The sequence below is a fragment of the Carica papaya genome, chromosome 3, assembly GCF_054855325.1.
Source record: "Carica papaya isolate Zhongbai chromosome 3, ASM5485532v1, whole genome shotgun sequence".
Lineage (NCBI taxonomy): Eukaryota > Viridiplantae > Streptophyta > Magnoliopsida > Brassicales > Caricaceae > Carica > Carica papaya.
In genome coordinates, this window is record NC_142311.1 from 33166251 (window position 1) to 33188188 (window position 21938).

A 21938-nucleotide genomic window follows, 5' to 3' on the forward strand; every position below is an offset into this window, starting at 1 on the left:
ATGACACTCAACTTTTGAATGTAGTCCTCATAAAAAACTGGGTTTGGAGCAATGTGATTGTTGATTGGCTAGAACTGTCATTTCATGGGTTGTGTTTCTGGAAAACCAAGCTCTTGATTCATGAAATAGATGATATAGTCAAATTAACTCACAGATAGTATGAAATATCTCGATATGCTGCTTAGCTCTAGATCTAGAAATTATAGCCCTACTTCTTGCTTTTCCAAGCCATCATGTTATGACCCATAAAGATACATTAACTTATAGTGGATATATGATCACGCGAAACTTCTTTTTCATGGAAATATAAAGTCTGAATTATATTTATATGCTGCTCACAAAATATCATGGATCATTTGCAAAGAATAAATGAGTTACCTCCTCAACTTGTTCTCCACTCCCACCTTAATGCCTCTGAATAAATCTAATTCTCTAGATCTGATCAATATTTTATTCAATGCTTCCATAACCGTTATAAAAAACATAGGAGAAATAGAGTCACAAGTGAAACTAGTCCACTCTATTTTTTTTGAAAGAAAAAGTATAAATTAGTATAAAGAAGCACTAAGAGATGCAACTCATATACAAAGATATTATCTGTCAAATTATTAATTAAATCCCCTAAATCATAAACATTATAAAGATGGTGATCCTTTATAAAAAAACAAAGGTGTTGAACCAAGTATCCATAATTCTATTAAAAGACAATTCAATATCCTCAAAAGTTCTCTTGTTTCTCTCTTTCCATGTAACGAAATGGTTGCCAAAAGGGATAAGGCATGCTTGTTTTAGGGCTTTTCCCTTAGATGCCACACCATGCCCAAACTTTTTCTTTGATTGGGCCCGTTACAACCCAATTCACCCCTAAAAGAATATAAGCCAAGCACCACAAATGGTAGGAAATAGGACACCAGAGAAGGAGATGACTGACCATACGCACTGCCCTTTTATGGAAGTGGCATCTCTTTAACAATGACTTATTTGCTTCTATATGGTTGTCCAGAAAAAGTGCAATCGTTAACCGATTCCCATGCAAAAAAAGCCATCCTTGGAGATGCCCTGGCCCTCCAGATCAAATTCCATGAGAACTCTTTAGACTCTCCTTCATTCCCTTTCAAATGGTTATAATATGATGTTATGGAGAAGCATAATATAATCCAGCGTATTTAGCACAATCCTAGATTAAAAGCATTCCCGTGTTTCGTACTGAGTCACCTTGACTTAGTGCACCTTTGAGATACCTTATAATATGTATAACTGCCTCCTAGTGACTCATCAAAGAGAGTCCATAAAGTTACTCAAAACACTCGTAAACAATGAGTCGTCTAGATGAGTCAGAATGAAGTGATTCAATTTTCCAAGTCCTATATCTTTCTTGGTCTTCTGATAATTCACCCTCACCTACAACCAGTTTGACACCAAGACCTTTAGAAACATCAACTAGTTTGGATCCCACTATCATGGTCTTATTCAAAAGATTAAGAACATTTTTCTTTCTAATAAACAATCCCCAACTTTAATTTGACTTCCTAAACTACATTGGAAGCACATTAAAGGACCCAAATCTTTAATTGGAATCGAGTTTGAAAGAAAAGTTTCAACTTTTGAATCCCTCAATATTATCAATATACACAATTAATATCGTGTTTTCAGTTATAAAAAATAGAATGATAAAATCTACTTTGATAAACCAAACTCCATCATACTTCAAAGCACTTCTTAAACCAAGTTCTAGGAGATAAATTTTGACCGAAATAAGATGTTTTAAATTGAAAAGTTAACTTGGATTTGCATGGAGCAACGTAATTGGAGAATTTTCCATGCACATAGTTTCTTTTAAACCAACATGCAAAAATGTGTTTTGATATCAAATTGGTGCAAGCACCAACTTTGCATAGTTACTAGAGAATAAACATTTGATTTGAAGTGATTCTAGCAAGATTTAATCTTCATCAAGTAAAAATAGTGTGTGAGCTTCAGATGCCTGTGCTTGGCGGCATGTGGGTCATTGGCTAGGGATGGGACCACCATATAATAGTTCCTAACAACTTGAGTTGTGGACATGCCAAATAGGTCTCCTATAAAGTGCAAACTTGTGTTCTCTTTACTTTTAGCTCTTTGCCCTTACATTCTAGAGCCATGTTTATAAGGATCTTTATGTCCATAAAAGGAAAACAAGTAGGAAAGTTAACTATATGAGCAAAGACCTGTACAAGAAAACTAACCGTATAGGACAATATGCAATTACATAGCAAAACATACTCTACATTCTGACACTACTATCAGTCTACTTGTATTCATAAACTTCTGGTTTTGCTTAATATCATATTTGAATAGTAATGGAATTGACTTGTAAAACTTATGATCAGAATTAATGGGCATACTCAACATATATATAATCAACCTGATTTTATAGATGTCTTATTCGGGCTTGAAATCTTTGTATTTTGAGGGAAGGTTTAGTGATGATCTTTTGGTTTAAATATTATTTCTACATTTTTTACACTATACCATCTTTTTGCTAAACACAAAGGCCAAGTGTCATTTTCTACCCATGATACTAAGGGAGGAGTAGTTTGGAACTTCTACTTTAAACACAACAACCTATCTGGTAGGAAGTCTTTTGATATGTCATCTTTATTGATCATTTTTGTGTTCACTCAAATTTTACCCAACCAGACAGTAGATCCTGGACCCTTGAACCATTAAGGATGTATACATGCAAGTCATTATTCGACCACCTTATAAAAATCCTTCACTTCTTCTCCATTTCCCATTGCTAAATTACTTGACAAGCATCAGTAACTTTAAAGGTTAAGGTTTTTTTTGCGGATAGTCCTTCATCAGAGGTCTAACACGATTGAGATACTCCAACTCTGTCACCCTCACAAAGTCTTGTCCCAGACGTCTGCAATGTATTTTAGAGCTTGTGAGATCCACTACAACCTCTTCTAACCTCTTCTTACATTGCAATGTAGCCTGGAGGATGTGGACAAAATTGGTGAGTTTGTTCGGTCTGTGTTGGGTAATGCCTTCTACTGTATAAAGATATATTTGCTTTAACATTTATGGTATAGGGTGAGGAAAGAAGCAAGACCTCTTCGGCAAGAGGCAATTTTTGACGGATTATGGTGTATTTGCTTATCAAGAAATCGACAAATTTTCTATGATTGCAGAACTTTCTTGGAGGAGATATAAGATATGACCACTCTCATGGAAACTTTGTTGGCAAAAATACATGGATACTTCCTACATAGTTGTATTACAGCACTCTACCAGAATTGAGAATCTATTACTGTAGATTTTTTGTGAAAAAATATTCAATTTATTTTTTTTATACATTTGTGATATTACAACCAGAGTATTTATACAGAATTCCTATTTATGAATAAGAAAATTTACATTATTGTAGGGATTCTAATTGATTCTACTAATTAGTTACGTCATTACAAAGGAAAAAATATCTTAATTAATAAGGGAACAAAATATTTTAGTTAACACTCCCCCTTAAGTTGGGGTAAAAATATTAAACATTCCCAACTTACAGACTAGATTATGAAAAGATTTGTTGTAAAGTCCTTTAGTGAAAATATTTGCCACCGGTTCATTAGAAGATACATGATATAGGCATACGGAGTCATCAACCACTTTCTCTTTTATGAAGTATCGCTCAATCTCAATGTGTTTTGATCGTTCATATTGAACTGGATTATGAGTTATGTTAATGGCTACTTTATTGTCACAAAATAAGGATAAACTCTTTTCTTTGAACAGTTTTAATTCTTTCATTAACTTTCGCAACCATAATAATTCACATACTTTTTGGATTATTGTTCTATATTTTTAATTTTTTAAGTAAGCAAGTTACCTCTTATGAGTGTGCAATAACCACTAATTTGCCTTCTGTCATATGGTGATCCAGCTCAGTAAGTATCTGTAAATACTTATATCTTACAGGGGTCATTTTTGGAGAAGAGCAGACATTCTCTTGGTGCAAATTTTAAATATTAGAATATACAAAAAATGACATGTAGATGAGGCTTGCAAGGGTCATGTATGTATTAACTCACCAAGATAACTGCATATGTTATCTCGGGTCTGCTATGTGATAGATAAATGAATTTTCCAACCAATCTCTGATATCTCTTCAAGTTTACTAATGTACCAATTCCCGCTTGTAGTTTGTAATTATTTTCAATGGGAGATTTTGCCGACTTGCAGGCCATCATACTAGTCTTTTCTAATAAGTTTAGAATATATTTTATTTGAGAAATGAAAATCTCTTTATTAGATCTGACAACTTTGATTCTTAAGAAATATTTCAATTTTTCTAAATTTTTTATTTCAAACTCTTGAGTTAGAAGTTCTTTCAATCGAGTCATTTCCTTATATCATCTCTAGTCACAACAATCTTATCTACATAAACAATGAGAAGATGACCTTACTCTTATAATGTTTAATAAACATGGTATGATCAACATTGTTTTATTGATATGTAAAAGAAACCATAACTCTTTTAAACCTTTCAAACCATGTTCTTGAATGCTACTTCAATCCATATAAGACTTTCTTTAATTTGCAAACCTTTTCTTGTATTCTTTTGTCTTCAAATTTAGAGAGAATCTTCGTGTATAACTCTTCCTCTAAGTCTACATGAAAGTCCCAATCAAAGTTGGTTGCACAATATAACAATATTTTGACTGTATCCATCTTCGCAACAGGTGCAAATATCTCCTGATAGTCCATTTCACAAGTCTGAGTAAACCCTTTAACCACTAATATAATTTTATATCTTTCAATCGACCTGTCCACTTTGTGTTTTATAGTAAACATCAATTTGCAATCATCTTTTCTTAGTAGAAGTGAAATAACCACCCAAGTTTTATTCTTTGTCAAATATTTCATTTTTTCAATCATGCCTTCATCCTATTTGAGATCTTGTAGTTTATTTTCAATCATGTGGAATAGATGCATAGAAAACAAATAAAACAAAAACTCTATAGGAGGGAGATGGAGAGTCATAAGAAACAAAAATTAAATATAGGGTGTTTAGTGCAAGACCTAACTCCTTTTTTAAGAGCAATGAGTTTATCCATATCATCAAATAAATCATAAAGTAAAGGTAACTCACCGGCATTTTTAGGAATTGAAGAAGATTCTTGACCTGAGTTAGATTGCACGATGATTTTTTCTGTCTTATTCTTCATTGAGTACCTCTTCAAGTCTGGTTTATTCAGATGCCCCACATTATTTTCTTGAATAAGATCTTTTGAGTTAAAACTCTCCCCTGAATAAACTTGTCAAGAGTTAACAAACTGGGTATAACCTCTTCTTTCTCACTCTCCTCCTGAAGAGGGTTGAGTTTGACTTGAAATAAGACTCAAATTTTCTGAAAGTAACATTCATAATCACAAAATATCTATTTCATGGAGAATAATAATATTTGTAACATTTTTAAGTAGGAAAATATCCAACAAATACACATTTAAGGACCCTGGATTCCAACTTGCCAACGTTTCTAGTACGAACAAACTAAACACATCCAAACATGTTTGTAAAATCATGAGTTCTCAAATGCATTCTGTTGATAAGGTAAGTAGCTAAACAAATTGCATATCTCTAATAAATTTTCGGTAAATTCATTGTGAATATAAGAGATCGACTTACTTTCATCATGTATCCATTTTTTATTTCATTAATACTATTTTATTCACTGGTATAGACACAACTTATCTGATGGATTATCTCATTAAATTCCAAGTAGGCATGAAATCTACCATTAATATATTTTGTACGCACTATTAATATATTTTGTACGGTTGTCTGTTCTTAAAATTTTCACTTTAGTATCAAACTGTATGCATAGCATTTTATGAAATGAATAAAGTATGAGAACACATTACTTTTTGATTTCAATAGATAAATATATATTAATCTAGTACAATAATAAATAAAAGTAACAAACCATCTATTACAAGATAAGGAGGTGTTCTGAGTAGAGATCGAAACATCAGAGTGAATAGTCATAAAAGGGTAGAACTTTTATGGTTACTCACATGATAGAAATTCTTTTTATGCTTAGTTAACTCACATGCATCACAAAATAAGGAATTCAGAAAAGTTTTTTTAAATAAACTTGGATATATTTTTTCTAGAGTAGAAAAAGGATGTCCCGACCTTCGATGCAATTGTAGGATTTCTTAATTGATGTTCATATTTTCGAAGATAGCATGATTCCTAATTACACTTTAACTTCTATCCAAGACATATAAGCAATTCTGCAGTTTGCCAATGTCAATCGTCTTCCCTGTTTGAAGATCATGAAGAACACAATAATTAGAAAAAAATTTAATTTTACAATTAAAATTTCTAGCGATGGCATCGATGGATAAAAGATTGATTGTTAGAAAAACTAATCACATAAAGGAGTAAAGACAATTTAATGATGGAAATATAATCAAAGAACCTGTCCCAAACACAAAAGTGTATGATCCATATGTTTCACGAATATTTTTCCTTTTAGTATAAGGAAAATAAGTTAGGAATTCTTTAAAGAGTTTATCAAGTGTTTGTTAACTTCAGAGTTTATAATCCAAGTATCAGTATTGAAAATAATAAAGAGATGAGTAATATTTGATTTTACCATTTTAGATATACTAATGGCTGATGAATGATTAAATTGAGATATGATACGTTCTAGAATTTGGATCTTCTCGTTTGAAAAGACTTTAATAGTTGATAAAGGATAATCCGAACTAGGAACAATCAATTTCTGTACTTTTGTCATTGTTTAAAGTAACTAGAGATATGAAAAAGACAATACCTAGTAGCTAATCTCAACGAGATAAAATACATCCTTTGACCGACATAAATGGAGGCCAAAAAACCGCTGTGAGCTTGGAAACAGTGACCAGAAACAACTTGGTTCGGCGAAGAAACAACGGCAGACTAGATCGGAGTGGCCCAACGCATGGAATGGCAAATCTAGACGTCCGTGCGCGGAAGGCTGGAATGGCATGGCGGAAGGCTTTGACCGGCAGATGCAGCGCGACTTAGTGCACGGACGGAGCATATCAAGATAGCTTGGCACGTGGGAAGGCCAGATCGGGTTGTCTTTGTGTGCGGAAGGGCCTAAACAGTGCGAGGGAAGACTCTGACCGGCGGATTGGCCGAATGCGCGGCAGCCGCATAAAGGTAGGAGCCAGGAGGTGCGATACACTCCAGATCGCGTGTGGCAAGCCGAAAAAAGGTCAGATCTTGGTGTCTGGCTGTCGCTGGTGTGTGGCTCACACGCTTTTGCTGCTAGTGGTGCGTGTGGCTCACGCATGAGGAAATGGGCCACCAGATTAGGGGGCAGGTTGGCGGGGAGATTGCGACTCCGTCTGGGATTGTGGTGAGAGTAGATTTTGATAAGTGAGTATCAATTAAGCTTATTGTGCTATTTTAGGGTTTGAAAAATAATCCTGAAATTAGAATCCTAAAATATCTTTATTTTGTCTCTGATACCACGTAGATTTTTGGTGAAAAATATTCATTTTATTTTTTGATACACTCGTGATATTATAACCGAGATATTTATATAGAATTCCTATCTACGAAAAAAAAAATTTACATTATTGTAGAGATTATAATTGATTCTACTAATTAATTACATCATCATAAAGGAAAAATTATTTTAACTAATAAGGCAACGGAATATTCTAGTCAACAGTTATCCATAGTTCCAATGATGTTACAATTGTGTGATTGTTTATGTTCTTTGTTCTTGCTTTCTTAACTTAACTCTTGAGAAGTGTAGCTTATCCTCCACTTTTATATTTGCTTTGTTCTCTTTCTTAATAATATTTCTTCATTTATCAAAATAAAAATTATTAATACATTTTTCGCCACAAGAATAAGTCCATGATAACATAATTTTATCTCATATTTTTTGGGGAATCCAGAGAGGAAATGTAGCAAATCAGAGGGAGCATCTAATATTGCTACTTGCCAATATCGATGTTAGGAAGAGAAATCTTCAAGATTATGATCAGGTGAATCATTGTTCCTAAAAGTTCTTAGATTTTTCTTTGATCATATATTGCTTGATGCTGGAGATTGATAAGAAAGGTCATTGCAGCTGAATAGTAGCACCATAAAAAAGTTGATGGATGACATTTTCAAGAATTATCGCTCATGGTGTAAATATTTACGTTGTAAATCAATGATAAGGTATACTATCTGGTTTCTGTCCAGATCATAAATTAAAACTTTGCAAAAAGCTAATTAGATTTTAAGTTCCACTGCATCACAGTGTTGGCACGAACTATGTATTTTTGGTGTGTGAATATTCTTTTTTTCTAAAAATTTTCAGCATTCCTTCTGGTTGTGATGGGCAACAGCTCCAGCTTATCTACATTGGACTTTATCTTCTCATATGGGGTGAAGCTTCAAATATTCGGTTCATGCCTGAATGTATTTGCTACATTTTCCATAATGTATGTTTCTCCTATTACCAAAGATTTTAGGATTCTCTGTTTGCATATATGTGATGGTGCACCCTTTATGTTTTTATCTGGAGGGGGGCTGAAAGTGTTATGAACTTATAAAAGGTGATTGAATATTTTAAAATTGTCTTTCATTTTTTAAAACTCAAAAATAACTATAAATATGTAAGATGAGAACAGTAGTGATTTATCAAACTATGCATTAATTTGTAAACTTTTGGGGGCATGGCTTGTAACAAAATTTGTGGTTCACTTTTACCATCGGGTTTCTTTAATAACTATAGACACATATGGAATAAATATTGATTTACTTTGCATGTTCAAAGCAGGTTTAAAGAAAATACCGCTGGTTTATTAATTAGTCTTGTGAAAAGACAAGAAAACAAGAAAACTTTAGAGAGATAGAAGATACAAATGTGAATTATTTCATTGGAATTGACTTTGAAATAAAAATTGGAAAGATTGAGAAGTGAAAAGAGGAATGGAGGTACTATAGAGATTTTTTCCCCTTAAAAATACATATCTGCTCTAATACCTTCTTAATTTAATCTCAATAGAAGATATAATTAATAAAAAGTTTTGTCTTATGATATAAATAATTAATGAATCAGGATGTTACCAAGTTTTTAGCTTATTTCAGTCAACAATGATATACTGACAAGCCTGCTTGGACTCACATCTTTAATCAATAAAATAGATGCTCAAAATGATTGTATGATTTTGATAACATTATGTTGCCTTCTTTTTTGAGTGCATATGAGTATATGTCACAAATAGCAATCGGTTAAGTATCTTTTTATGGTTGGTACTCTTTTTGATGTCTTGTTTATAATATATTTCATGTCTTTCTTTTAAGAAAAGTAGTTGGCTTGTCAGAATGTTCTGAGTAATATACATAATAATATTGAAGAACTCATAAAATACCTAAATGCAGACAGCACAATATTTTTCTTTCTTTTTCTTTTAAAAAGAGACATGAAGATGCAAAAGAACCTAGAGAGATTGTAGGCACTAGTTTATGATGGTAGATCAATAACAGAGACAATTCATCTGGATTTTAAAGTAATTGTCAACTTTTTTTACAATTGCGCAAGATGGCAAAAGAGGTCTTTCAAATTTTATTTGGCAATGTGCACTCGGTCACTGGAGACACATTGTTAACAGCAGCTCCTGATGAAGAATCCTTTCTAAGAAATGTTATAACCCCCATCTATGAGGTTCTACGCAAGGTAATTGCTGTTTTTTAATACCTAATATTTCTTCCTGCTTATTTATAACTTCCTAACCGAAACTCGATTTTATTTGGTGAAAAGGAAGCTAGGAGAAATAAAGGGGGGAAGGCAAGCCATTCAAAATGGAGAAATTATGATGATCTAAATGAATACTTTTGGTGAGTTTATGAAAATTTGATCTTCTTTTATATTTGTTAAAATATAATAGCTGAAAATTACACATTTTTTTGTAAGGTCTGATAAGTGTTTGAAGCTACGGTGGCCCTTGGACATTGGAGCAGATTTTTTTATTCATTCGGATGAGATACCGCTGCCTGATGAGGTATTGATTAATTTTCATATTGGTCTTAGTTCTTAAGAAATTCAACTCTCATTGTTTTCTATGAGAGAAGTGTTGTTTGCTGTTTCATATGTATATATATATTTAAGAAGAAAAGATATCTAATATATATATATATATATAATTGATGCACCAAAGGAATGCAATCCAAGTACAAATAATTGTGAAGATTTTAAAGTTAAAGAATCCAACAGCTTTACAAAATGACTCTAAAAGCTCAACAATTTCTCTTCTCAAAATGATCCAAAAATAGACCGTGGAATTAGGGAAACAATATTCTTTTCAGGCTTAGGAAACTCAATACTATCGTGGCAAGGGCAAGAGAAGTCCTCTGTTATGGGGCTACTTTTGCGGGATCATCATTATGGCTTGAATGGAATTGTAGGATTTTGAAAGATCATTCTTCTCTGAGCCAATATATGTGGGAGAGGATGACATTTCTGGCCACCATATCAGTGAAGGCCCTTGAGAAATTTTCAGATATTACTACATGTGTGCTATATAGGAATTAGGGGTTGATAATTCTTGATCCTCAGTGGGTCTTCTTGTAACTAATTTGTATTCTCAAGTTCTGTATTAGAAGACTCTAGGAGGATGTCTTAGTCTATGTAATTATACCATTCTCATCTTTTGTAACACTTAATTTTCTGTCAAAAAAAGGAATCTTAGTAACATTTCTAGCCTGAATATCCTTCTTGATATCATCATACATCATCCAAGAGATATTAGGTGAGCGACAGAGCCATTACAAGAGTCCTTACAGTAATTCATGGTCCAAAACAGAGAACATGAGACCAAACAGAAGGAAGAATAGGGTTTCTGGTGTATTTTATTTATTCACACCTTTGACATATATAGGCACGTGTACATGGTTTCTAAAAGATAAATATAGATGCATATAACTAATTTTTGGATTTTAGATTAAGTAGATAACAGTTACCCAATAAGTCAAGGATCCTTTCTCCATAATTTTGGCAGTCAACTATCCTCCTCAAGATGGTGCACAGACAGCTCCATAATTCATGGTCCTGCAAAATTGCTTGGTTCCCAGTCCTGTAGTGGAGGCATGTAAGAGTTGTTTTTCATTAGTTACATAAAGGATTATTAGAATACCTCAAGCTTTTCTTTGAACGGTTCAGCAAGGACATGCACAAATGTTAAACCCAGAAGCATGTATAGATATTATCCGCTGTAATGAAGTTCTAGACCGTGGTATTTACTATTTTGCTGTCAGGTTTTTAGGTGTTTTGTTGAGAACCTAGATGAAAGTTGAGGGAGAATGACTTATATTGTTCTCTGTTGTCATTTTTCTATTGTTTAGTTGGGAATACCTTTTTCTTTATAGTAGTGGGATTTCAATTTAGCTCTATATTAGAAATCTTGTATTAAATGCTGTTGACTCACATTATTGAAATTTCTTTTTTATTTTTCTTAATTGGTGGAATACAACAAATCAATATGCTCCCGAGCAATATTCTAATGAGGCCTTGCTGAGGCTTTATTGAACCATGAGTTTAGTAGCTTATAGTGTCGCTGATACTCAACAATTAACTTTCTTTAGACAACCCTTTTCCTGCTCTCATCCCTGCTAATTACTATTCACTGGCACTGTTCAAGTCCCTGTTTCAGCATAATTTCATGGTACATCCCTATCAATTCTTCTTAGACCCTCCAAGAATATAAAATAAAACATTTATTATGGTGAGAATTCCGTAGTATTATTTTCTCCTTTAAAAAATCTAATTTCTTTTGTTTTGTCTGCAGAGACCTAATCAAGTCACTTATGGGAAAAGGAAACCCAAAACTAATTTTGTTGAAGTCCGAACATTTTTGCACCTTTTTAGAAGTTTTGATCGAATGTGGATATTTTTCATTTTGTGTTTGCAGGTAGGACTAACGTTCAATGGTCTTACTCTGTTTCTGAGTATTGTACTCAAGTTAAACGCAACTGATTATTTATTGTCTCCAGGCCATGGTAATTATTGCTTGGAATCCTTCGGGCTCTCTTGCTGCATTTTTTTATGAAGATGTCTTTAAAAGAGTAACGAGCATATTTGTCACTTCAGCTTTTCTTAATCTTCTGCAAGGTACTGGTGATACTCGTATCTTTAAATTTTTTCTTCCACAATACCATTTAATTTGGGGCCAGCAGTTATCAGAAGCTGTGATAGTTTAATCTGCATGCTATAGAGTGACTTTTCTTTTTGCAATCTTGAAATTCTTCATGATTTGTGCAGCGACTCTGGATATCATTCTGAGTTTTAATGCCTGGAGGAGCTTGAAGTTCTCCCAGGTTCTGCGGTACCTCTTAAAATTTGCTGTAGCGGCAATGTGGGCAGTAGTTTTGCCAATTGGTTACTCTAAGTCTGTGCTGAATCCTACAGGAATAGTGAAATTCTTCAGCAGCTGGGCGGGGGATTGGCGGAACCAGTCATTTTATACTTATGCTATTGTAATTTATTTGATGCCAAACATATTAGCTGCTTTAGTATTCTTGCTTCCACCATTAAGGAGAATGATGGAGCGCTCAAACATGCGGATTATCACTCTTATCATGTGGTGGGCTCAGGCAAGTATTGCTACTTGCTTTTAAAGTTGTAGATGTTAGATATCATTACATTTTCTATGTTTTCCTGATATGAGTACTGCAGCCAAAATTATATGTCGGAAGAGGCATGCATGAGGACATGTTCTCACTTTTGAGGTAAGGGAAACACTGTTTTTGTTTTCTGGATAAAGAAAGAAATATTATTAGAGAGAGAAATGAGGAAAGTGCAACAGTGGAGGATAAAAGATCCTTCCAAACAGTGAAAACAGAAAAAAGAAAACTGTGGTTCCAAATAGTATATCAAAGTAACTTCTTTTCAAATGGTATATCAAAGTAACTTCTTTTCACTTGATTACATCACAAACACACACCCTATAAATGCTTTCTGAATAAATGAATAATATATTAAGTAAACAAAAAAAAAATAGAAAAGCCAGATAATGCAGGACAAGAAGATTCTAATATGGAGTAACTTTTTATTAAAAGTTTTTTGTAATTATAATTATTGCTTGGTATTTTTAATTTATTTAGCCTATTTAAGTAGATTTTGGGTTATAGAAACTTATGTCATGAATGTTGATTTCATATATTATAAAGGCTCTTTGATTTCCTCTTTTGTTTAATATTGTCGTTGTTAGTTGCTCTCTTCCTCTATTATTGGAAGTTGAAGTAGTAAATGAGTGATTTAAGAAGTCGAGTAGAGAGAACATATGAACTGCTCTGTGGTCGTTCAGGTTTCTATGAAAGAACAGATTCCAAAATATTGATTATGTATTAATTTTTATATTTAGGAAATAAAAAACTAGAATACTAAAGCTTATGTTTTTTCAATCTGTGTCTTCATTTTTGTTGTTATTTTCGTTCTTGAAGAGGTTTTGAGGGCTTTGTTCTATCACTTCTTTTTTTGTAGTTTTATTCGGTTCACGTTTTATTTTTTTATGGAATAGTGCTATCATCTAAATGTGCCTTAATTCCACTAATGACATTGCATTTTTATGTGCTAAGGTATACGCTTTTCTGGATCATGCTGCTAATCAGCAAGCTTGCTTTCAGCTATTATGTGGAGGTAATTTATCTTCTTTTGCTTACATTTTTTCTCCTCAAGTATGTTGATTGTTTGTTTCTGCCACCGTTTCGTGTACTTGACTGGTAATATTTGCAGATGATTTCTTATATGTATGAGATTGGTTCTTTTGGAGTGTTGAAAAAGTGGTTTATTCTCCTTAGGGGGTGATTTACTCTAATTCATGCATGTCTATCTAGGATGTTATTTGTTTTTATTTAGAATTCCCGTAGAGATTGTGGAAGAGAATACAGAGATGCATGAAAAGATTTTTATGGGCAGGGCTGAAGGAGAAGCATAGGGATTATCTAGCGAGTTTGAAGGTTTTTGCTGGTCCAAGAACTTGGCTGGCCTTGATATTGAGAATCTTAGATAAAAAAATTATTTCTTTTGGCTAAATGGCTTTGACGATGCTCGGGGAACCTAACTCAATGTGACACAGGGTGATCAACAGTTTTTTTATAGAAACTACAGGAGTGAATGTGTTGCAATAGCAGGATGATCCATTTCATACAAAAATTCATGGAAATCAATCTCCAAAGTCCTTATATAGTATTTATCTTCGACCTATTTGTGAATTGGAGATGGACCAAGAGCATTGTTTTGGGAGGATAACTGGATTAGAAACCATTTCTTAGCAAGCCAATTTCCACGCTTATCCTCTCACCATTATCTCCTATTTCCTGTTTTGCCGATTCAACTAAAGGGTCTTCAGCATAGGATTTTCATTTTAATTGCCACTTATTTGATATGGAGCCTTGTGACCTCCTTACCATGTTACAAAGGTTATTGGAGTCTGTCAATCTAAGTCCTCAGCCAGTATGTGTGTTTGGACACTAGGATCTTTAGGGTTATGTACTTGTAAGCTCTTCCTGACCATCTCCTAAAATCCTGACCTTTATCAGTCAGGATATTTATCTAATATGTCATTCTGCTGGGGGGGGGGGGGGGGGGGAAGTGTTTGTGGACGCAGCTGGTTGGGTTGTTTGGCTTATCTTTGGTCACTCCTCCAACCATGGAATGTTTTATGAGTTTGTATGTTCACAGGGATGGAATACGAGAAGATGGAAAACCTTTACTTATAGTGAAAGGAATAGGCAAATCTTTAATTATTACTTTCATCTAATCAGGATGTATGGGATAGGATAACTTGTTTGGCCACTCTATATGCAAAAGCTCATGAACAGATTTCAGACATTGAGCAAACAACCTCACAACTGCATATTATGTATATATAGAGTTTAACTCCTAGTATTTGTATTTAGAAGCCTAATGGTAGAAATTAGGTTGTTGTTATCTGCTTATTGATTCTGAAGAAAAGGAAAATCATCATGGAATGCGTATGGTACTTTAGATGTATTAAAGTCTATATACAAGACAGCAAGTGAATTTACTCTCTAGTTCATTGTCATTAAAGGTGATATCAACTAAAGGGTTCTGTCAGATCTTGATGATTTCTATCTACAAGTGTCTTTTCCCAGTGATCTAATGACATATGCATAGCTAATAGGTTTAAAACCTGTGTATAGGTAATGCATTCATTTGCGTTCATAGGAAATTTTTTAAAATAGTAGGAAAAAAAGCAGTAAATATGATCTTGGCAGGGATAACATAGTCAATCAATGTTTTTGTTGGGTGGTTTCCTTTTTGGCTTGTTTTATTGAAATGATGCAAATGTAAGGGTTCCTCACAACTTCATATCTCTCAACTAGATACTGGTATGTTGAGATTGAATTTCATGGATCAAGGAAGTGGTGTCATCTATCTTTGTGTTGGAAAATTATTGATATCCAACAGTACAGTTCCAGTTTTTGTACCTTACCTTTTTGAAGGATCTCTTGTTCTTGTTATGTGAATTTCCACTTAACAGATATTGTTTTGACATTTTGCTAATAGATACTGCCACTAGTTGGACCTACAAAGGTGATTATGGGTTTGCACGTTGATGACTATCAATGGCATGAGTTCTTTCCAAATGGTAATTTTTCATGCTTTTCCAAACTGCTCATTGCAAGTGGCTCTTTCCTGGTACTAAATCATCCTTTTGCTGCTGTTGTAGCAACTTACAATATTGGAGTTGTCATTGCAATATGGGCTCCAATTGTGTTGGTGAGTGGATGGATCATAGAGGAATTCACAGGATGACACATTGAAATTATGCAGTTATTCTATAGTTTAAATTTTAGCACCAGCATGCTTCAAAGTAAATTAGTTTTCATCTTTTGCAGGTCTATTTTATGGATGCCCAAATATGGTATGCTATATTTTCCACTCTTTTTGGTGGAATTCATGGGGCATTCAGTCATTTGGGTGAGGTAAGTGTCTGGTTTATCTCATAACATAGAGAAGCATGTCAGGAGCAACTTATATTAATTCCATGAAACCATATATGGTTTTACCATTGAACATAGAAGTTCTCTTACATGCCTGGGATCTCTTTTAGTTGGAATTTGCTGATTCTTATTGCTTAGTACCTTTTTGCTTCTTGCAGATTCGCACACTTGGAATGTTACGGTCAAGATTTGAATCAGTACCTTCAGCTTTCAGTTGTTCTCTTATGCCATTGTCAAAGGAAGATGGCAAAAGGAAAAACTTGGTAATTTGTGTAGTTGGTGTTAAATTGAATGAATCTTCTTCAGCTGATGTGTCTTCTAGCCAGGAATTTATATACTTCCAAAATGCAAATCAAGGCCACATATTTGGTTCTTCTATTAATCTATTCAAGAAAGAATCATACTTTTTCTCATCTTCTAGTTCTCTGGCCAAATTAACACTTAACACTGGCAGAATCATTCAGTGGAACGGAAGAACATTGCAAACTTTTCTCAGGTGTGGAATGAGTTCATAAAGTCTATGCGAAATGAGGATCTGATTAGTGACAGGTGGAACTACTACTTATGTGATCCATCTTAATACCTCAAGTGCATCATGTGTATGGTTCTAAGATTATCCTGACTTTCTGTGCAGGGATAGGGATTTGTTGCTTGTACCATCTTCTTCTGGTGATGTGTCTGTTATCCAGTGGCCACCTTTCTTGCTTGCTAGCAAGGTAAATGCTTTCAGGAAAACTCCTGTTAGACACAAAATTGAATACCAGTGCAGCTTAATTTATATTTCTACTTCTGCTCTATGACAGATTCCTATTGCATTAGATATGGCAAAAGATTTTAAGGGGAAGGAGGATGCTGATTTGTTTAGGAAGATTGAAAGTGACAACTATATGCATCATGCAGTTATTGAGTGCTATGAGACATTAAGGGACATAATACACGGTCTTCTTGAAGATGAAGCAGATAGAATGTGAGGAAGAGATTCCTTTATCCATTTGATCTGCAAATTGAACTTTAACTGTACTGCAGAGAGTTACCATCTTTTATGATTAAAACAGAATTGGGAAGCTTTCTGACTATTTGGTTTTCTCCTCTTGTAAATAGGATTGTAAGGCAGATTTGTTATGAAGTAGACTTGAGCATACAACAGAATAGATTCTTAAATGAATTTCGGATGAGTGGGATGCCTTTGCTGAGTCTTAAATTGGAGAAGTTTCTGAATGACCTGGTGATCTGATTTTTCTATATTTCGTTCTTTCTCATTTTTATCTCTTCTTTTTCTTCCTTCTGTGGACTTTAAAAGCTAAATTATAGGTCTAGAAATACTTTATTTTGCCAAATACTAATGTCATTATTTTGACAGCTAGGTGAATATGATGATGATGAGACGTACAGGGCTCAGATAATCAATGTTCTCCAGGATATTATGGAAATTATCACGAAGGATGTTATGGTTAATGGCCATGAGTAAGTGCTGGAATACATAATTGATGAAAAAAATGTAAGATATGTTATGCTTTAATGCTAATGAGCTGTTGAGTGATTTATGCTATGGGTTCTCCTATTTTCTCTCAGAATCTATGAAAAAGCTCGCATGCATGATCGTGATACGCAAAATGACAAGAAAGAACAAAGGTTTGAGAAGATAAATATTTCCATTATGGAGATTGATTCTTGGAGGGAGAAGGTATTTTCTATGCTTGTTATTTCAGGCTCGTATAAATTACTATATGTTGAGATATATATATATATATATATATATATATAATGGTACTCTACATTTCTTTACAGGTTGTAAGGCTTCGTTTGCTTTTGACTGTCAAAGAATCTGCCATAAATATACCCCCAAACTTGGATGCCCGCCGTCGTATTACTTTCTTTGCAAACTCCTTATTTATGAATATGCCAAAAGCACCAAGAGTCCGTGATATGCTCTCCTTTAGGCAAGTATAAATTTGTTATGGAGTATCTACTTTTTTTTTTTTTTCTTTTTTAAGTTCAAAATGTTATGTTTGAATTTTCTGTTTAGAAATAAAATAACAGGAAATTGATGTCAGTTTATAATGATCTTCTGGTTCATCTAACATAAATTTCTGTTATGTTTTTGGCTTAGTGTTCTGACTCCTTATTACAACGAAGAAGTTCTTTATTCTGATGAGGAACTTAATAGGGAAAATGAGGATGGAATATCGATTCTGTTTTATCTACAGAAAATATACCCTGGTGAGTTTTGAATTAGTTACAATTTTGTTTTTGAAATAAACAGTATTATTTCTGTTTTACCTACAGAAGATGTACCCCTGGTGAGTTTTTGATTCGTTACCATGGTATACTTTATTTTTAAATAAATATGAACTTACTAACTGTAAACGACTGCATACTAGATGAATGGACCAATTTCCAGGATCGCATAAATGATCCTAAACTTGAGTATTCTGAGAAAGAGAAGTTAGAGTTCACTCGTCAATGGGTATCTTACAGAGGACAAACACTTGCCAGAACAGGTGTTGGTGCTGATTAATTTATGCAGTCTATTGTGTATTAGCTTCTCTTGTGGATATTCACCAAATTTATTTTTGTTTCATATGTTTTCTACTGCCAGTGAGAGGAATGATGTATTATAGACAGGCTCTAGAACTTCAATGTTCCCAGGAGTCTGAAGGTGAAAATAATATTTGCTTTCTGTCCTAGATATTCTTAACTAACTTCTTTCTCCATATGAATCAATTGTTTCTAAGACATTAAAAAGATGGGAGGTCAAACCCGTTTTTCTTGTTTTAAAATTGTGCAATCTTTTCCTTGCAGCTATATCAGGTGACAACCTAAACATGGAGTCACATGAGGATGAACAGGCTTTCATCAATCGAGCACGTGCCCTGGCAGATTTGAAGTTCACATATGTTGTCTCTTGTCAGGTCTATGGCAAGCAGAAAAAGTCGAGTGATAGTCGTGACCGAAGTTGTTATAATAACATCCTACAACTCATGCTGCAGTAAGTCAAAATTATTGCCTAAAACAATTTTCTGGGTTTCTTTCGTGAATTGAAGACTTTTGGCACCTTTTAAATACACATGCTGGAAAATAAACTGAAATATTCTTCTCGCTACTTGGTTAAAGGAACAGAAAGTTATATTTATGGGGATACCTAGGAAATGAAAAATAAGAATAGAACCAACATTCTAGGACATTGACTTTGTAGGAAACAGCTATATAGAAAATAGGCTATTCTTCTCTAATAGACTATGTAGGAAATTTTTCCACTCTTTCAGTCCCTCAAGAAGCTTGAATTAGCCGAAAACTGTCACAAATAAATTCTAGTAAGTAAAAAACTTGAAGTAGAGAACTTATAGTTTAATGAACTGAACTAACTCCTTGGAACAAAATTGGTGAGTTCCACAAAATCATCTCCCCAAATGAGTTGAACCAAGAACTTGTAGTATTCAGCAAACATAGACTTGAACTACACAGTCGAAAATCTCCCTAGATAGATGACCAAAATAATAAATGCCTAGAAAACAGACAACCTTATGCTGGGTCAAAACATGCCAGATCTAATAATTGGAGATGATAGGGTGTGTGAGCTTCACATATTAGTGAACAGAGGTGCATGAGACATTGGACGGTAATTGAACCTGTGGCAGGGAATTGCACAATGTCACCACTTCAGATTCTATGATCAGTATGCTGGAAAGATAATGTATGAACTCAATTTTTTCACTCCCCTAAGGTTTTACACATTGAAGGTTTCTAACAGGCTGATTTTTTATTTTTCTTTTGTTTTTGTTTTTAACAAACATGAAGATATGGAATAAGATTTTTTTTACAGGAAATACTCAAACTAAATGCAAAAAGAAACAGAAAATAACTGGCAAATGTTATTTTTCGTTAATTTCTTTTTCTTTTTCTTTTTTTTTTTAAAAAAAACTTAGTTAAGATTAGTATGTTTTGTAAATTAACAGAAACTAGGCTGTATGTTTTTTTTTTCATAGTTGATGGACAGGTAGTTGAAAGAGTGGTGGTGAGAACAAAAGTTGAATAGGGTACTGAATCCCATAATTTGATTTTTTGAGAGCATGTGAGAGCTTAAACTGAAACATTTTTCTTGTTATCATGTTGAGGGAGCAGGCCATCATGTTTATAGTGATACCAAGGAATAAGAAAAGGGCAATTAAGAATTGAGCTAAATATATATGACATTTACTATATATGGAAAATCTATATGAGAAATACCTTATTATTCTCTAATATTTCTATTCTTTAAGAGTGTAAAAATTGTATAGGTATCCATCTCTACGCATTGCTTATATAGACGAAGTAGAGGAGACAGTGAACGGGAAACCTCAGAAAGCTTTTTACTCTGTTCTTCTCAAAGGAGGTGAAAAGTTAGATGAGGTATGGCTAATTAATACTAGTTGAATGTGCAAACTGTTTGCATGGAAGTCATTTGTCTATATTGCAAATTTTTGTTGGTTGGAGTTTCAGACCTTATGTTTTCTCAAAATGCCATACTGGGTTATTTTCTATATATTTTAAAGTAGAACAATGAAGAGCTTTCTCTGAAACTCATTATATGCCTTCTCTTCATAATATGGTAGTAACTACTTTTATGTAGATTCTTTCATTTCATTTTGGTTTAACTTTTTCTTTTCCCTTTCCTTCAACACCTAAAAGCATGGTTATCCTTCTTAATGTCTTTATTACAAATGTGACTATTAGAACATGCTATTACTTGTTGTCAAACTGTTATATTGCTGATTTTTCTAATGTGAAATATATATATATATATATATATATATGTAAGCACACATGATATGTTGTAAATATTCTTTATCATCAATAGAATTCCTAACCTTTTAGTAGTCAGTGCAGTTTTTACTGCTTAAAAATTCAAAGCTTTGTCCCATTTATTTATAGGCTATTGAAGCTAGAAGTCCCTAGCTCTACCAAAAATGGTCTTTTCCCTTTCAAAGGTCCTCATATCTCTCCAAGTTAGACAGAAAATGGACAATGGCTGCAGAGCTATCACCCTCTACATGATTTTATTCACCTGCGTACCTTCTCAAGCTAAAAGCTCTTTAACCACCAACCCAGCTACTGCCCACAAATCATACCCATTATTGCTAAAGACACATTCCTTAGTTTTTCGAAGTACACCACATAAGGATGTGACAAGGGTTTCACGAGACTTTTGCTCCTTTTTGTCTGAAGAAAAAAGGAATTTTACCCCATTTCTTTAAGCTTCACAATGTTGAGGATCCTTTCCAACATAACTTCTGACGCAAAAAAAGAAGCATCATTTCTCTTCCAAACTGCTTTCTCTATATATACATGTAAATGTATATATATATATATGCTCAGCCAACTGCTCTATGAGGGAGAGAGAGAGGGGAGAGGGAGGTGGCCGCACTATGATTTCTCATATAAACTTATGGAAGAATTTAAAATCAAGAAAACAGATGAATTGATTTTAACTCTGCAGTAGATGGAGACAATCTTTTGGAGGAACTTAACATCAAGAACATTTTTCCATGCTAGTCAATTATATCCTAATAACTCGTGGAGAAGACATGAATTGTCTCACAATACTGTACAGGCAAATGTCAGGTTGCTGTAAGATTGGTCAATTTTTCAACCAATGTTCAGTATCTTTACTGTCAGTCCCAGATTAGTAACCAGTGGAGACTACAAGCTATAGCTCTTAATATTCCTTTTTTTCCATAAAAGAATAACATACTTTCCTTGAGAAATTCTTTCAACCTTTTGTAAACTTCAATACTCAAGAAATATCGATGTACTCAAATTCTATTTTAGGATCTGTCTTTAGAAAGGATTTGAGTGCTAAAATACTAAAATTATTGTGGAATTTAGGGAGAAACTGAATGAATTGTATATTAAGGAGGCATACATGGGTATATGTAGCTTTTACAAAGAGAAAAAAT

At 33.7% G+C, this 21938-nt stretch overlaps 1 protein-coding gene across 2 annotated transcripts in view; it reads left to right on the forward strand.

Moving 5' to 3' along the window:
- CALS7 (glucan synthase-like 7) overlaps nt 1–21938 on the forward strand; it is a 31824-nt gene that overhangs the window by 4112 nt on the left and 5774 nt on the right. Inside the window, exons 7-33 of one of the 2 annotated variants that reach the window (XM_088216625.1) lie at nt 7944–8033; nt 8120–8211; nt 8354–8477; nt 9581–9715; nt 9800–9876; nt 9953–10040; nt 11823–11945; nt 12028–12145; nt 12296–12627; nt 12710–12762; nt 13612–13672; nt 15566–15647; nt 15729–15778; nt 15898–15984; nt 16161–16265; nt 16457–16551; nt 16637–16718; nt 16806–16969; nt 17104–17227; nt 17363–17466; nt 17575–17686; nt 17791–17942; nt 18113–18222; nt 18384–18503; nt 18602–18661; nt 18805–18991; nt 20280–20391. In XM_088216625.1, coding sequence (XP_088072751.1) covers nt 7944–8033; nt 8120–8211; nt 8354–8477; nt 9581–9715; nt 9800–9876; nt 9953–10040; nt 11823–11945; nt 12028–12145; nt 12296–12627; nt 12710–12762; nt 13612–13672; nt 15566–15647; nt 15729–15778; nt 15898–15984; nt 16161–16265; nt 16457–16551; nt 16637–16718; nt 16806–16969; nt 17104–17227; nt 17363–17466; nt 17575–17686; nt 17791–17942; nt 18113–18222; nt 18384–18503; nt 18602–18661; nt 18805–18991; nt 20280–20391 — 3039 coding nt within the window. The remainder of the gene's footprint in view (nt 1–7943; nt 8034–8119; nt 8212–8353; nt 8478–9580; nt 9716–9799; nt 9877–9952; nt 10041–11822; nt 11946–12027; nt 12146–12295; nt 12628–12709; nt 12763–13611; nt 13673–15565; nt 15648–15728; nt 15779–15897; nt 15985–16160; nt 16266–16456; nt 16552–16636; nt 16719–16805; nt 16970–17103; nt 17228–17362; nt 17467–17574; nt 17687–17790; nt 17943–18112; nt 18223–18383; nt 18504–18601; nt 18662–18804; nt 18992–20279; nt 20392–21938) is intronic. The other variant, XM_088216626.1, reaches the window with a different exon arrangement.